We start from the raw sequence: 18,137 nt of genomic DNA on the forward strand, positions 1-18,137 counted from the left end.
CTGTGATATTAACCTCAGGTTTTCAGAAATTTGCACTGGATTTAAAGAAATAGTTCACCACATATAGCCTTTTAACAGAACGCTTTTGTTTATTGCTTTTGAAAAGACATCTGACAATACAAGCATTACAACAACTGCTGTGAAACACAGATACAGGACAGTACACTTTATAGTGAGAAAAGGAGTTCAGTAGCTACATTTATGTTCTCACATTTTTTTCGACCCCATAATAGTGTTCTTTTTTTTTTTTGCTGTTGGTTCAACACCTAAAGCAACAGCATTCAAAAATGATTGTAAATTTCACAGCTTTCATGTAACAGTTTCATGTCCTTAGATAAGAAGAGTAGAGGTTTGCCTGGACTGGTTAGTGCATAATTCAGCCTGTTTATTTCCTGAGAAGACCCCTACTTACCCCGCTTTATGTTCCCCCAGCAACATCTATCAGGTACCTGAAAAGATCTGAAATACCTGGGATAGTCAAGTAATGCTAATTATCAGTGATGGACACTGCTTTTTAAGGGGAAAAATGATAAATGTGGAACAGCAGAGGGTGGTTAAGGGGTCTCTGAAACCTGAACCCCAACCACCTTGGAGGAGGTCAAGGTGTAAAGGTCAGAGGTGGCGGTTCATGCCTCCAGCTCCGCCATGGCACGTTGCAGTGCGTCAGTGCCCCAGTAATCGTCGTCCCAACCCAGGAACCAGCCGGTGAAGGTGGGTGGCTCAAATCCTTGCTTGATCATCTCAATGGGTGTCTGGGGGTCTCGGCCGGAGGGGTCCGTTTTGATGTACTGGATAGCTGGGGTGGGGGGGGGGGGGGAGAGACATTTGCAGGCAGGTAAAGAAAAAATATTTTGAAATGGACTGCAGGGTTTCCTGGAAACCAAATTAACCTTGGCACCACACCAGGATTGAACTGTTGTGCATAAAACAGAAAATTCAACAGCGACATCTGATGGTTTAACAACGCTGCCTCTGAAGTTAGACCGACAGAAAGGCAATCAAAAGCTATCTAAGAAAAATATTCCGTTAAGCCAACATAGAAGTTGCATGAGCACCAGCATGGGATGAAGTAACTGACATTAATTGGCAACTGGATATCTTCTGCCAGATATTTTCAACAAGAGTCTTTGCAACTAAAGGTTTTTGGCAAAATGTGGAATGATTAGTCCGCTACAGCATAATATTGTGACACGTTAATAAGATAAGCCACACAGCACTCCACTATCATTTTCAAAAGAAAACCAAATATAAACTTGCTCTCCTGACTCTAAATTCTATTGTGTAAGTCTTGAATGCAGTACAAACCCATTTGGGAAATTTCTTGAGTAGCTCTTCATTAATATGGTTTAGATAATATGGTTTACCTGAACATATTCTGTGGAAAAGAATGATAAAATAGCCCTTTGCTTACCTGAGGTCATGACTGCAGCCTTCTCCTCCTCATTTGCTTCTTTTCCAATCCAGACAAACAGCTGGAGTGATGAAAATGAGATGTGCACATTAATTTGACTCCATTTCACTCACGCAAAGTTGGCACCACCAAAAACTAGCATACACATGGGGCCCTAGGACCAGGTTTCAGAGCCCATGTCTCCGACAATTCAGGGAAGAAAGCCACTACATGGCACAAACAAACCACTTTAGTTATTTTTTGCTCTATATCTTATACTGTCATTACTCACTTCATCCCAGGTGTCCAAGATCATGATGTCATCAGTGGCCAGGTCGTCTTGGGTCATCTCCCCAGGTACCTCTTCGATCTAAAAGATCCTTGAGAAGTTATTTGGCACAAGACAACAACCCAATTTACTGTACATGCAGGACTATTAACTGTCTAAAATGCCATTTACAATGGGACATGAAAGTCAGAAGCTAGTGACTTAAACCACTAGTAAAAACATAAACCACCTGCTACTTAAACAAGATTGCCATAAATATTTACCTAAAATGTGAATTTAAACTTGCTTTTTTAATACTTGAGTACACAGAGTTAAATGGTGTACAAACTACAATGCTGTGATTTCATCAGTACAATTTAGACCTGTTGTCTTATTGTGGTGGAACTGATGGATGATCATTCTGCTCACGTTTCAAAAGCCTTGCTAGTCAATATTTGTTTTCGAAATGTGTCCAGCCCAGCAACCTCACAACAGAGAAAACAGTCAGCGACTGTTTGGTTTAGGCAAAATAGATGCACCTGTGAATAAAGCAGGGGATGGTGCCACTGAAAGAGGTGAGACTCACCATGAACTGCCCGGTCTTGTTGGAGCAGACAAAGAGTCTAGGAGGGTGGACGTCCATCTTGTCCTTTAGTCTGAGGGAGGTGCAGTATTCAGCCTTTCCCCCCAGAGCCTCCCAAAAATCATCTACACACACACACACACACACACACACACACAAAATGAGTAGGAATGAAAATACTTATCATTTTTAAATCACGACTGAAAACACCTATATAGGTTTTCACTGATCTCAGTCTTTTTAATACACCTGCCAATTTATTTTTATGTTTCTTAAACTTAGAAGAATTTGTGTTCCGGTTTATGTCCTCATGCTCATTTTATTCCATCTTTGGTAACACTATTTAATAATTCAACATTTTCATAGCCTACCTGCCCCTAACTCTTTTGTGTCTGTCTCTTACTCTTATTTTGCCCCTTATTTTGATTTACAAAGTGCGTTGAAACCTTGTTAAATGCACTGTAAACTAAATGAAACTTAAAACTTTAACACCAGTACACATTCCCTTTCTCTCCTAATTGTGCTTCACACAGGCATTAAAAACTGTAGTGTGTAGATTTCAGGAACTGATTGACTCAGTATTATGCGTTTAAAGAGAAATTTATACATTAGAGTCTTCAAAGTAGGTACAGTAGAAGCACGGAAGGACATAATGAACTTTGGCTAGCCCACTAGCTGGAACAGGTATCAAACCTTGCTTATTCATTACATCATTCTGACTGACATGCCAGGGCACTATTAACGATATGAATGCAACGTATGTGTAAATGCAATTTATTAAAGAGCGACTAAACTAGGCAGTATGAACTATGCTGTCCCAGTTGTAATCTAACACCATATATTCTGCTTTAACTAGTCAACTTTAAATCACTTATGGTGGCAGATAAGAATTACATAAAATTTTTTACACGCACCCGGCGAGTGTTCATGTGTCAATATAAAACATTTTAAATGCTCCCAACTCCTACAGCTCACAAAAGAGAATGGTTCATTTTAGAGCCAATTACTAAAATCTCTTCAGTTTCACCTCACTGATGCATTGCCTAGGAAGGACTGAACTTCTGTTTGGAGGAGGGGGGGAGGGTGATGTTCTATATGTGCCTCAACAATGAGCATGTGTTGGCAGGTGAACTCTTGTTAATTTTATGGCTGGCACATTCCTTGTGTACATAAGCATTCATCACAGCTGCATAGGAAAGGTGCGAAGGAAGACTGTTTTATCGGAATGGGTAATGCATTACTGGTGAGGGAGGGAGGCTTTGGAACCCCATTATGGGTAGAACTGCTGTCAATCACAGACTTCAGACTCTAATTGGTCAGATTTCTGTTCTATTCTGTGGTGGCCCCGGCCCCTGCCCCTGTGGGATCTTCCACTCTTACCTGCCTCTTCGCCCTCAGCCAGCTCAGATGCGGACACGCCCAGGATGTCACAGAGCTGCTGAGCCCCGTGCTTCTCTGCATCACTGGCACCCTGCCCCACCCACGTGAAAGTCGTTGCCGGGGTCACCAGGACAAATACATCATTGGAGTTAAGTTCGGAGGCACTGGCATCGACCTTTTGCGGGGTAGGTGTGGGGGGTGACATCAGACAGACACAAAGCAATGACAGGCAAGTGAGACTTCTTAAACCATATAATGAATTACAGCCATGAGGAGCTGTCAATCACTGACTGGCGTTAACCAATCAAGAGTCTTTATTATAACAAAAACATTAAAATTGTAATTAGCGAATCACTGAATGTGTGCATTTGCCCATGCAGCAAAGCCCAGGAAGTTCCCCACCTTTACACCCTCTGCCCCTCCACCCCAGCCTCCAATCACTCACCTCCACGGCACGCGTGCCCCCCGCGGGGTTGGCCCGCAGCTGGAAAAGGCGTGTTTCGGCAGGCTCGGCCTGGCCTCCCTCTCTGGATGTACCGTTCTTGTGCACCACCATGGGCTGACCCCCGAACAGGCTCATGAGCTGGGCCGGTTCCTTCCCCTGCACCACCCGAACCTGCAGCACAGTGGACCAGAGAGCCATGCAACTGCCTCACCTGACCTCAGAATCCAGGTAATACAACAGACGTGACAATCCAAAGCCTTTAACTTTGCATTTGGAATATAAATGTGATTGCAGTGTGGACTCTTGGAAAGCTCTGACAGATATTTTGCTATTTAGACAAAGAAAATAAAATGAAAGGATAAACTCTTGAGAGTGGGAGTTATTGCATCCTTCTCCACTAGGTAGTGGAAATGTGCAGCATAGCATTGAGCAAAGCACTTGGTTTGGCCTGGCCTGCTGCAGTGTTATAAATATGTATTTGTCATTGTTATGGCTGGACTTCAATAATCAGATGTCATCAGATGCACTACTGGAGCGCAGAGGGTGCACTCTTACTCTTACAACAACGTTGTTTAAGAAAGCATGCACATCAGACACCCAAGACAAATATACCTGGGAAAGGAGAGGAGCACCCTCCACCTGGAATGACAGAAAGGCCGTACGAGCAAAGAAACAGAAAAAGGGAGGATAAAGAGGCTAAAAGAATGAACTCAGGAGTTGAAGAAAGAACTACAGTACTCAATTTTACATTTTTCAGTGCCAGATTTAGAAACAGCAGAAAGTAAAGAGCACTCATCTCCTGTGTGCTGGATTTTAAAAGGTGAAGGAAACAGAAACAGAATCTTTGATACAAACGCTGAATGCTGTTTGTATCAGCATTCAGCGTGTAGTGACATGACACCCATGTCTTCAAAAATTTATTGGATTCATGTGTGTTACTTGTAGAGTCATGCTGCGGAATCACCCATGACTTTATAATTTCCTATATAATTCACCATTTATTGGTAAGCTTTTCACTGAAGCCACTTACAATAAGTAGCTTTAACACCACAAGAGCTTGATAGGCAAAGTTACAATCAAATAAGCGCCACCATCAAGGTGCACGCCTCAAAGCCTTGCAGGCCCCTATCCATTAACTGCCCCCCTTCCCAATACCTGGACAGGCTTTCCTCCCAACTCTTCGTCCAGCTGGGCAGCCAAGATGGCCGATGCTGCAGTTTCATCCTGGGAGGAATCCACTCCCTGCCTGCGAGAGGAGAAGCTTAATTTTACATACCCCCTGTCATTCACACAACTTCAACTGCATCAGTTTATTCCACCAAGACTTTCCTCGAGATTCGCCACAGACTGAGGTATGTGAGCACTGAGCATTATGTGTCTTGAGCCAATTCAGCTGCTGAAGTAAAAATATGTTCCATGTGCATGTGTGCAGTGCCACACCCCTTACCACATGTAGATAATTTGTCCCTCCTTAGCACCATGGTGGTAGTTGTAAAGAATGATATAACTGTCTCCCCCATAGAACTGGCCATAGGTGGAGGGATCCACAGCTACCTTGTCCCCACCCTCGATACGCCAGATCTGTAGGGGCAGACAAACAGGTGCCATGAGCAAAACCCCGGATAGGGTTAAAAGTTTGGGAACCCCTGTCTTATTCATTGCAAACCCCGGTGGCCACTGATCGCTGACTCGCCTGCTTCTCGCCACTCCCGTCGTCCAGCAGCCGGTGCTGAGCGGCCATAGCCGCGCACTCGTGCAGGGCGGAGGCGTCGAAGGGGACCTTCCTGATCCTGGCGATGCTGCTGCTCACGTGGCACTGGCCCAGCCCCTCGGTCTGGTCCACGTCGCGCCACAGCCTGAAGAACTGCTTGAACAGAGGGGTCTCGCCCATCTCGGGAAGGATGTGAACCTGGGTGTGCTTCGGGTACTCCATCTTATCTATGAATTCTTCCGCAGCCTTCAGCGCTGCCTTCCTCTCATCCCTGTTGGCATCTTTACCTGTTTATGGGGGGGTGTTCACAAAAATTGTTGAGCTTTACATAGAGTGAAAGCATTTAGACAGGTTAAAAAAAGTCAAATTTACTTAAGATTATTCCTCTCGTTTTGCTCATGAAAGTTTGAACACTAAAATATTACAAACAAACAGGTTTATGAAGAAAAGATGCCCCAAAAAAGTCCAAGTTTGCTTGCAGCTGTATTTATTAAAGGACCAAGAAATACAGTGCTGAAATAATGGTCTTTTTTAAAATTTGGTATTATTTGGGGGGCCAAACATGGGATATGGGATATTCATTGGTATGGTTCATTCAGGTACGTGAGATATTAATCGCATTTTATCATTATTTTTTTCACTTTTTTTGATGTTCAAAGATGTCCTTCACAGTCACGCCCTCATGACCCTGCACTATCCATCCCTGAGAGCCATGCCCACATGACCTCACCTGGAGCTTCCATAACAGCCACACCCATGTGAGTCTCCACTGACCTTTCCATACGAAGATCTCGCCATTCGAGCCGTGATCAAGGATAAAACAGTCACTGGACTCCAGTGCACTCTGGGAGAAGGGGCTGTCCTCAGCTACAGTGGTGATGTCCACATCCCCAGTTGCATTGGAAATCTAAATAAAGAGGTGGGAAAGAGAATAACAGCTGTAACATTAATTTCTAATGCTTACCCCCTTCCTTGAAACTGTCCAATGACATTATTATTATTATTATTATTATTATTATTATTATTATTATTATTATTATTATAGCTGCAAGCAGCAATGAAGGGGCCAAGCACTACAGTGCCTTCATGTGACTAATTTTGTTGGTTACTAAATTCAGGTCCGTCGCTGTAATGTTCCCCCAACATTTAGTTGAAATATATCCTTTAGTTTCAGAGTAATTCGTGTTTAAACCTGTTTTTTGGTATAGTGCCCTCAAGTGGCCAAATTTTACAAACTTTGTGCGTGCCCCCCTGGCCTCGTGGTAAGCGTGTACCAAGTGTGATGTAAGCATTGATATAAGCATTGCAGAGATATGGCTCACTTCCTGTTTGGCACCTTCGCCTTCAAATTTGTTTGTTTATAGTAGCCATATTATTTGACCTAGCAGCTATCTTTCAATAATTTTTATCCACAGCAACTCGCAAGATGATGCCTGCCAAACTCTGTGGTGATCTGTAAAATGGAATGGGTGACGTCTTTCAAATATTTTCCAAAAAGTTCAAAATGGCGAAAAATGCCAAATGGCGAACATTATGTCTCCAAAGCATTTCCATTGTCTATGAGGAGAGGCATAGTGTGAGGTAGCATTCATGACTCTAATTCAAAAGAGGTAGGAGTTATGATTGCTAGGGTACATTCAAACTGCTTATTTATTATTATTATTATTATTATTATTATTATCATTATATTATTATTATTATTCCCCTTTCCTTGTATGGAAGGCCAAATGGGTCAAAAAATATGTGAAATATCATCTGGAATCACACATTGTAAAAGTCTTATTACATCTCTTTGCTTCCTTTCCTTGCTCCTAGCTCCACCCATCAGGAAAGGAAGCAAAGAAAGGGTGTGGGGCAGAGGAATCGAGGAAACATTTATAAGGAAATAGGAACATCCTTGCTCTTTCAAGTGTCAATTTGAAGCCACGTCAATTATAGATGTGGCAGATGGGGAGAGCTAGATGTGTTTTTTTTAATGCCGACGGTGTATAATATTCTTTGGAAGAGCATTGGATTAGTTTTCGTTTTACATTCATGTACGTTTTACATTCATCCACTGCCGTTATACCCTTGAGCAAGGTACTTAACCTGCATTGCTTCAGTATATATCCAGCTGTGTAAATGGATGCAATCTAAATCCTATGTAAATGTTGTGTAAGTCGCTCTGGATAAGAGCGTCTGCTAAATGTGTGTAATGTTTTGGGGCGGCAGTGTAGTATAAAGGGTAAAGTACTGGGCTTGTAACCTAAAAATCATAGGTTCGATTCCCGGGTTGGACACTGCCATTGTACCCTTGAGCAAGGTACTTAACCTGCCTTGCTTCAGTATATTTCCAGCTATATAAATGGATGCAATGTAAATGCTATGTAAAAAAAACTGTGTAAATCACTCTGGATAAGAGCATCTGCTAAATGCCTATAGAAATTAAGTACAAATTAATCTCTGGATATGAAGCTGTACAATTCTGTGATGTAAATAAAAATAATGCGATCACAAAATCACCAATAATTGACGATTCCAAATGTTAATATCAGTATGTTAGCAGCAATGATAGTTGTCAGAAACCCCTGTGAGTTCTATGGGTTCAATTCCAAGAGAGATTTCTTTCCACTGTTAGTTATATGAACACCTGAAGGTGTTAAAACAGCTTAGACCACATATGCTATCTCAAATTTGGAATATTTCTACAGACAAATATTTAACAGAATGTGCTGACTCTAGAATCTATGAAGGACATTTTTCAAATGCTAAAGATGCCCATTGCTTCAGCTCACATTAAATGCTCTGTTTTTCTCTTTACACACTTCTGCAGTCTTGTACCTTGTACAACTTTGCATGCTTCCGTTTTAATGTATCAGCTTTGACGTCTTCGGTGTGAACCTCAGGCAAATCCGGCTTTGGTCCCAAAATCTGGAGAAAATCCATGCAAGGTTTTACTGAGTTTTACTCAAGTGATTCAAACGGGGAAACATTTCAATAACTAGGTTTCCTCTCAAAATATCCCTTACGGTTATACGGTATACTCACATAACTTTAATACAGTACAGGAAGTTGGTAAAAGGCGGCAGTGTAGTATAATGGGTAAGGAACTGGGCTTGTAACCTAAAATTTGCAGGTTCAATTCCCAGGGAGGACACTGTTGTTGTACCCTTGAGCAAGGTGCTTAACCTGCATTGCTTCAGTATATATCCAACTGTGTAATTGGATGCAATGTAAGATGCAAAATGTATAAAATGTCGTTTAAGTTGCTCTGGATAAGAGCGTCTGCTAAATGCCTGCAATGTAATGTAATGTAATCTAATATAAAAGGTCATCCCATCTCACCTCCAGCATCTTCTCTGGCTCGTCCCCCTCGTCACACACATGCACATTGGCCCGCCCACCTCGTTCGCTGTCCCGGATACCCTTGGCGACCCTTGTGGACTTCAGCCTCTCATAGCCACTGCACTGGCTGCCAAACCACTGGTAGATTTCCTGTCATGTGGGTGGAAATGAGCACAAACCATTGATATGTTGCCTCGACTCACCTGCTTCTTTTAGCCAATCACAATTATTTTCCATTAATCCATTTCGGCTAATAGTTTTTTAGTTATCTACTCATTTTTCACTGACCATGTAGCACACTTTTGGGAACTGACTCATTGGATACTTCAAACCCTAAAATGACAATGCCATTTTTTAAATTTCTTGTAAATACGAAATATATATTTTAAGCATATCCTGGGAAAATCAACCATAGTCTATATTTTGTGACAGATTCTCACCCTCACTCATGTGTTTAGCTGCATGTGGCATGTTACATTTAAAATCTGTGCCTGAGAAAAAAGCTGACATAAGTCTTATAATCAGCATGTGCTACAATTCAACACTGGATTTACCAGTTTGAACAGATGAAATAACAGGAATGTTCTAGCTAACCCATCACTCTTCCGTTTACACCACAAACAATAACACCATGACTGCTGTATATAGCTACAATGTGAATCAGCTAGAAGAAGGGCTGTATTAAATTTGTAAGTCTGTGTTACATTGTGCAGTAACAGGGTCCGCAGACTTCTGATCTCCCTTAAGACATTTAACATTTAACCCCCCTTTACCACAGACTCACATTGCCCAGGTCAAGGATGAAGCAGTCTCCCTGGTTGAAACTTTGCCAGCTCACAGGTACCTCAACTGCCCTGACAATGTGCCGACCCTGCACATGGAGCAGACGCTGTATCTCGACCTCATTGGTAACAACGTGCCTGAAACCTGAAGCCACACCCCCTTCCTAAGAAAATAGAGGGTGATGAAAGAAAATCAGTTACACATAGTTCATATGAAAGATGATCTTTTGATTGCAACTGAAGTCTCCTCACCATGTACTTGATCCCATCCTTGAAGTAGCCAAGAAATTCATTTGTCTCATTGCCTTGCACTTCACGATACTGGACAGGTTTATCATCCAGGTATTCGTCCATTTGGGTCGTAAATACAGCAGCTACTCCATTCTCAACAACGGTGGAGGTTTCACCTGGAATACAAGAGGGATGGGTTTGAATGTCTTGCAGATGCAGGACAACAGGAATTGGTACAGGGATCAGCAAAATACCAGATTACCTAGAAGGTTATTGTTTTTGACAGCAGGCTTCTTTAGGCCCTATCATAGCAAGCTGACTAGTGTTGTTGATTAGTTGTTGGAACTTCGCTAGCCAATGCAATAGGACAGTTGGAAACGACCATGAGATAATGGAACCCATCTTGTGAAAATGTGGATATAGTTTCCTGAGCCAGAGATGCCACCTTGGCACCTGGATGACTTGGCATTATTGAAGGAACCATGAATTCTACTGTGTACCAGAAAATTCTAAAGGAGCATGTCCGGTCATCGGTCTGTGAGCTGAAGCTGAAGAGTAGTTTGGTTATGCAGCTAGACCATGATCCAAAACACAAAAGCAAGTCCACATCTGAATGGCTGTTAAGAGACAAAATGGATGTTTTGGAGTGCCCTAGTCAAACCGTGACTTGAAGCCAATAGAAATGTTGTGGGAGCAGCTGAAACCAGAAATTTGTTTGAATTAAAGCAGTTCTGGAAAGAAGAGTGGGCTAAAATTCCTCCACAGCGATGTGAAACACTGATGTCAAATTATTGTAAGCGTTTGGTTGTAGTCATTGCTGCTAAAGGTGGTCTGACCAGTCATTAAGTTTAAGGGGGAAATTATTTTTCAAAAGCGTGATATGAGTGCTTGATAACTTTTTTCTTTAAATACATGAAATAATCATTTAAAAATGTGTTTTGTGTTCACTCAGGTTCCCTTGGTCTAATATTACACTTGTCTAAAGATCTGAAACCACTCAGTGAAACAAAAAAGCAATAATACAGGAAATCAGGAAGGGGACATGTACTATATTGGGATATGCGGTCATATATACTAGTGTATAGTGCGGTAACCCAGTAGGACACTTGCGTATTTCAATGTATCACTGTTCGAACCATGACTGAATGAATAAAGCCCGTTTTTACTTGTTTCTCCGTGTCTAATCATCAATTCCTCTCCCGAGAGAATACTACAGGGCAAATACTTTCATGGCTCTGTACATGAAATGATGTCCCTCAACAACAATGCTAAACTGAGAGTTTGCCTTGAACTGTTCGTTTGTGCATACCAACTAGTTTGATTTGACAGAGGCCTTACCCAACCAGAAGTGCAGACTATACTGCAGGTCCCCGGATCTCTGTTTGGTGGTGTTGAGAACCAGATAGGCATCCCCCTTGTAGAACCCTCCATACAATTCCGTTGGGACTGGCGCCAGGTCCTTGTCCTCAATCCTCCATACTTGGAGACCTGGTTGCTTGCCAGCCCGCTCAAACTGTGGGTGGTACACCATGCTTGCTGGAGGAAGATACACATTCTGTGTCATGTGTCAACATTCCAAGATACCAATATTACCGCCCTTCAATAAAGAATATGCATCTTCAGAGCTATTAGTCTGCATGACTGTTAGTACTGCTGTGCTTGTGTTTTACGTATTGCTTTCAACCCTAACCCTAACCCTAACCAAAATACCTGTTCTGACTACTTCTGAATCATCCCAAGGATGTACACAATGCAACTGTTTGTAAGATTATCATTGTAGCATTCAGTCCGCCGGAGAGGTAGATTGGTCTCGGCTGTGTGTAACATTTTTTATTTGATTCAACTCTTTCATAACCATCTCCAACATAAGCAACCTACCGGATTATCGGAGACCCTCATTTAAATGTTAAGGTCAGTTAAATATGGTCAAACAATGATTCAATTTTTTTTTTTTTGGAATCGCATTGACCTACCTGAGTTTCAGGTAGGTCAATGCAGAAACTTGGCCGTTGATGAGTTAAATGGCCCGGGTGAAGACTTGGCATCTCACAAAGGCACTGAATCTTTTATGATTTACAACAATACATCTTTTACATCTTTACATCAATAATACATTATCACGGGAATGTGATCCCATACAAACAGCGGCTGTTTTGCATTGCTTTACATATGTGCAGGTAACACCTCTGCACCCCCGCCCGCTCGAATCTCACTGCGGATAAAGTTTCGGAATGGATTAGCAAAACAAATAAGACAAAGGGGCATCTGCCAATACAGCCTTAGGCAATTAGGTTTCATTCATCATTTTTATATCAAATATCACATCCACAGCCAAAGGAAAAGTTATCCGATCCCTCTCAGTCTAATTTCTTGCTTTGGTGTTAAACCCTAATCGTCCCTCCTTTGGAATAGCAAACCGTTTTCATAAAAACTGAAATTTTTCATCTGATCATAGTAACACAATCACAAAATCAATATAAAAAGTGATATTTGCATTAAACAAAGTAGCCCCTGAATTCATTTGCATGTCAAAGGATATACGTTAATTGAACCCAAGTCACCAGACAAATAAAGTAAAAGTAAATGCTTATGCTCTCTACTGTTACAGAGAATTACTTTATTATTTTTTACCACCCTAATGCAATGCTGTACGACATTTTTGGTCTTGAATAACAGGCCAGGTGGAAGGCCTTGGTATTAGATATCCTTACCCCAAACCTAAAGACCCACCCTTTGACTGCCTCCAGGCAGAATTCCATGTTTGAGGTGTTCATTCCATGGGCGGTGTGCCCCACAATAAGCCAATCAGCAAGGTTCTACACATGTAACCTTATGCAACCTACAGATGGGGGACGGAGGACGGGGGACGGGGGACAGGGTTGGGGTGGGTGCAATGAGGTCTTTGTTCTTGCAAGCCATTCCTGATGTAAGTGGCACCACATAGGGCTGGGCTGCTCATATATTTAAATGTTATCTAGCAGCTCAGCTGTAAAGCTTTGCCTCCCTCAGGCTCTGAGGTGGGGGGGGTGTGCTTCCATTGTTCCAGTGAACCAAGTCACTGGAATCCAACGTGTGCTCTTGGCATCGATTCAGTTTGAGACCTTCTCTGCGATGTCTCTGTCACTGTCCCTTCTTCAAATTTAAAATGTTTAATTGCCAGAAATTATTTTTGTTACATTGCCAAACCACACAGCAATGCATTTCAAGTATATTTCCCTCAGTCTCCTATGCTCAGTTTTACATTCTTCCCTGGTGCAGACTCTGAGCCCTACCCCCAGGGCTCCACGCCCTGATGTACAAACAAGAGCTCAGACTGGAAATGTCAATTCAACTGGATCGTTACCCAACAGAGAGCGAAGCAAAAGCTGCAAGCGCTATTTTCTGCACCCTGAGAAGTAAAGCTCTGCCTAATCCAGTGGTTAGTTAACCCTGCCAGCATCAAATCATCTGAGCACATTGTAGGGGCCAAAGTTCATCAGTTGTTTCTTACAAAAAATAAATGCATAAAAGCAGGGGACAACCAGGCAGGGCTGATCCAGGATCAGTACGAACAGCAGTTGTGGGATGGTGGCTCCTACCAATGAGCAGGAAGTAATCCAGGTGTTAAACACAAACAATAGAGTTAGGCCGGTGACCAATGCGGAATTGCTACTATGCGTTTCACCACTTCTAAGGTGAAGTTGGCAATTGTTACAGGTTATGAAACCGTGTGTGTGCCACTGTTGCCTCAGATTTTCCTTTTGGGTTCAGGTATGGCTGACTTGTGATCAAATGCACAAGGCATGACCTTATGAGAGAACTGTAACATTTCAGGACATGATTTGAGTGAAAATGATAATATGTAGAGTAAGACATCGTAGCTGCAAGAAATGCAGGAAAAAGTTAAAAAGTAAAACAAGGTTTGAAGAAGTACAAGATACTGAGTGGCTATAACCAAATGAATCTGAATCACAGTGTTTCATCTCTTGTTGAGCATACTAGTTAGCCATCTGAAAAGAGCAACATGAATAAAGCACTAAATGTTAACCTAGAACCTAGAACCATAATAAACATCAGGTTAATATAGCGAACATCCAAATAAATCCATAAAGTAAGTGATTATAATCCTACATTACATAAATAAACAAACAAAAAAACATATCTGTGGGAAGTTTATGAAAGGTAATGTCTTACTGCGGTTAAACCTGCTACTACTCCCAGGGACAGCAAAATGATACCTTACCCATTAATGTTTTGTTGTGGGCTCTTCTGATGCTATGGCTAGACAGCATTTTTTTTAAAGACATGGACTCAGGGGGAACTATTCTGTCTTCAAATCATGCCAAAGAATATGGCAGTGAGCTGGTTCCATTTTGGGTGATTTCAATTTTGCATGATTTTAACAACTTTACTTCCAGAGGCGATGCTATCTTACCCATTATCTTGGGGGGAAAAAAGGAAGCAAATAAATCACACAAACTTCCTAAAAGGTTGCAGTTCTGCTTTAAGCACAGATAGTCGCAGGAAAAAAAAGCTGCCACACATGCCGCAGGCAATCCTGCAGCAAAATGAACTTTATTTTAAAGAAGTGCCCAACTCAAGCCAGTGTAGTTGTGTACAGCCAAGATAAAGAAACAAAGAAAACACAGTTCCTATAAACACTATTTGCACACAGAAACACTCGAGTCCAGCCACCTGGCTCTTAGGCTAATCATACTGTACTTTTTAAAGGTATTTTTATATATTGGAAAGAAGCAGGCAGCAAGTCTCACAGACTCATTGGGCAGATTCCATCCATAAAGTTTAGACCATTGGTTTTTGTGGTACACATGTCTGTAGCTGAAACGCATTGAAGCACTAAAATGTGAATACCATTTACAGTGTTAGAAAAGTCAAGTTACATAAAATAAAAACTGCCATCATGCCAAGCTTGAAAGAGGTGTTCAGTACCTTTTTGAATGATTCCCCACAATTGTGTCACACTGGACATGGGTGGTCTTTTTGATCATACTCACTTAATCACTTTGTTCCCTATCATACCAAGGTACTGTTAATCCCTACCAGATAATTCCCAGACTCAAAGCTTCAGAACCTCATATCAGGATGAGAAAAATAGTGTACTAGTGCACTAAACAAGGAGGTATGTTGGCCAACTACAGCAAAACCATCATCATCTATCAATATATAAACTCAATAAATAAATACATGTGCAAATACAGATAAAAATAATGTTAGAGTAAAGCTGAAAGTAGCTTAAGATAATCAGGTGTCCAGAGAAGCAAAAAAAGAAAAAAACTAACTTCAAATGAATCTCAGGTATGTTTTTTTATTAAAAAGAGAGAGAAAAATAGTTCACTATTTGCATGGGTAGCACAGGGCATGACCATCCTACCAAGAAGGTGAAGCTAATTTTCACAAGTTCTTTTTTATCTTTCCAAGTCAAATTCACGTAAAGCTTTTATCATCCCATTCCCATGTTTTTGGGTATGTATAGGCTACCTCATACCATAAGGAGAAAAGCAAAATCCATCCACATGTAGAATGTTAAAAAAAAGATCTTAAATAAATAAATAAATAGCTGCTGGTAAAAACTTAGATTTGGATGATCTTCTTAAGCCTAAAGTGGAGATTGTTACCAGGACTGTTACTGGTGCCACAGTAGACTTTCCTGTAGTTGATGAACTTGTAAAATGACTATAAACTTGGCACCACTATGAAGCAGAAAAGCTAATATCAGCAGCAGGCATGCGGTAGTTTTGTGACTGAAGCAGAGTGCAGTTTAGAAAAACAGCTGTGTGCTCTAAGCAGTTGTGTGTGGGGACACACCCTGTCTATGAGCATGACATGAGTAGGTGGTGTGATGCAATCCCCTGAGGGGTACACCCTTCTGTGAAAGAATCCTTTATAGGACAAGTAAAAACAGGTTTAGTGGTGTTCCATTTCAGTTCTAAATAACCCTTTGTGCTACCAAGACAATTGCCATCATGCTGGAGGGAAAAGTAGAAACAAATTATTCATCATTCCTGGTCACATGCCTGTGCCACTATATCAATTTAACTTGCAGACCATAATGATGCATTTCATTAACATCTTATCATAATTAGTTGGACACAAACACAAATACAAACCCCGCAAAGACATTAACATTCGTATGTGCATTTTGAAACGTCATTTTAAAAAATGTACCTACAATATAACAGTGAACAATTATGCATATAGAACATTGCCAAAACTACCGAATTGTATTCAGTAATAACCAGTTATTAAATTGATTATAGATTTGTCCAAAAAGATTCATGCATTCTAGTAAGGGTAAACAATCTGCATTTACATTAAGTTTGGTTTTTAAAGGCACTTTAAGAAGACTTTTGCATTTATGTAATATGAATGGAAAGTACTGTAACTTCCGTGTATATTTAACCTGTTCATTGTGAGATCACACGATCTACCTTTTTGTGATCGGACTTCCCCCTTTTCTTGTCCGGAAAGGTCAGTCGAAATAACAGGGGTCGCATCACTGCATCAATTTTCGTAAATTCAGGAGTGCAAACATTGCAATGTGTCAGTTGAGCTGCAGCAGTAGCAGTTCTTGCGCAGAAACACTGCATGTCTTGCAGGACAAACTGTCTGTTATTCCACAGTAAAATATTCTGTGTTAAATCAATTCAGGCAGAATACATGTAGTCCTTATTGGACTCGATATGTACACTGTTCGAGGTGAATTAACACTGGGTATTTACCGTGTGTGCGAATCAGTAGGCTACGCTAAAGAAGTTTCTTAAGAGAGTCGTTGGCCAACAACAGTGACATCGTCATGTTCTATAAATATATAAACTCAATGAATAAATGCATGTGCGAATAGTGATAGAGTTTGAGTAAAATAGCACGAGATATTCACGGTGTCCACAGAAGTTAAAAATCAAAGGTCAAATGTAGTAAACTACCTGTCTGACAGGTAGCACTTGGCATGACAATCAAAATCGCGGTTCCTATTTTTTATTATTATTTTTTAATTGTATCTTTCCCAGTTGAATTCACGTCGACCTTTTCTCATCCTATTCCCCACCAGGCGCATTTATCTACAGTTTCCAATAAATCTACAACTTCTATGGCTCTAACCTTCTCTTAAAAAGCACTTCACTACCGTACTAAAATCAATCAACTGATAAGCCACTTCAGGCAGCGCAAGCACCAAGATAAAATTATACTCTGTCACACACAAGAATGGAAAAAAACTGCCTTTATCAGATTCATACTATTGTCAGTAGTTGTGGCTAGTTTTATGGAACATATTTCAATGACAGAAAATGCAGTTTTTCAAAAGGTAAACTCTAAATTCAATAAAACGAATAATTAGCATGCATCACCCATTTGGCAGTGAACCAAGGCAGGGCTCATCTCGCGATAAACGATTATGAATATGGTGAGGTCACTTGATTAAATTACATTCACAAAGACAACAGGACGCATGCAGTAATACAATCTATTTTAGCTAAACGAAATGCATTTTTCTGATGTTCCTCCTGCATAGAGGAGGAACACCGCCGCCTATTACGCTCGGACAATGTAGGCTGCTGCTGGAAGCGATTGGTTTTCTTACCGTTAATAAAGATGTGCAAAGAGGAAAGGCGAAATACCAAAAGCAAAGCTCGAAGTGGCAGTGCCGAGAGATTCCGTGGTTACCTGATTGAGATGTTCGAGGACCGGTCCTATCAGAGAGGAGGGACTACCTAGAGACAGATCGACGCGCGATATGCCAGAGCGTAAGGTCTTGTGCGCCTGTGCACCCGGACAGCTCCCAACAGGATCAGATCGACATACTACAAAGTGCATGCAGAGAGCGAACGAAATCGAATATTCTGATCCCTCCCTTTGTTGATCATAGTGCTCCTAGTTGCCTCAACCGTCTACCCGAACATTCGATCGAAGATAATCCTGCCCTAAAATTTTAATTTAAGTGGGAACTGAAATCCAGTGATTCTCAAACTCGGTCCTGGGGACACCTGTATATATTGGTTTTTGTTCCAGGCAATCTTTCGCTCAA

At 41.3% G+C, this 18,137-nt stretch overlaps 1 protein-coding gene across 3 annotated transcripts; it reads right to left on the reverse strand.

Moving 5' to 3' along the window:
• Positions 1–66: 66 nt before the first annotated feature.
• On the reverse strand, positions 67–17,988 carry LOC118206550 (gelsolin-like). 3 transcript variants are annotated; one of them, XM_035379353.1, is made up of 17 exons: positions 17,777–17,988; positions 11,453–11,650; positions 10,136–10,290; positions 9,886–10,047; positions 9,102–9,251; positions 8,598–8,687; positions 6,552–6,684; positions 5,760–6,064; positions 5,514–5,647; positions 5,222–5,312; positions 4,679–4,705; positions 4,067–4,237; positions 3,622–3,796; positions 2,245–2,366; positions 1,683–1,760; positions 1,412–1,472; positions 67–796 (listed from the first exon to the last, which is right to left on the reverse strand). In XM_035379353.1, the coding sequence occupies exons 2-17, from the start codon at positions 11,643–11,645 to the stop codon at positions 627–629; spliced, it is 2,217 nt and encodes a 738-aa protein (XP_035235244.1). In that variant the 5' UTR covers positions 11,646–11,650; positions 17,777–17,988; the 3' UTR covers positions 67–626. The 3 variants fall into 3 exon arrangements, with proteins under 3 accessions (XP_035235244.1, XP_035235243.1, XP_035235245.1); XM_035379352.1 differs by having other exon boundaries at positions 17,694–17,985; XM_035379354.1 differs by lacking the exon at positions 4,679–4,705 and having other exon boundaries at positions 17,694–17,982.
• Positions 17,989–18,137: the final 149 nt, after the last annotated feature.

Source organism: Anguilla anguilla, chromosome 10 (genome assembly GCF_013347855.1).
Source record: "Anguilla anguilla isolate fAngAng1 chromosome 10, fAngAng1.pri, whole genome shotgun sequence".
NCBI lineage: Eukaryota > Metazoa > Chordata > Actinopteri > Anguilliformes > Anguillidae > Anguilla > Anguilla anguilla.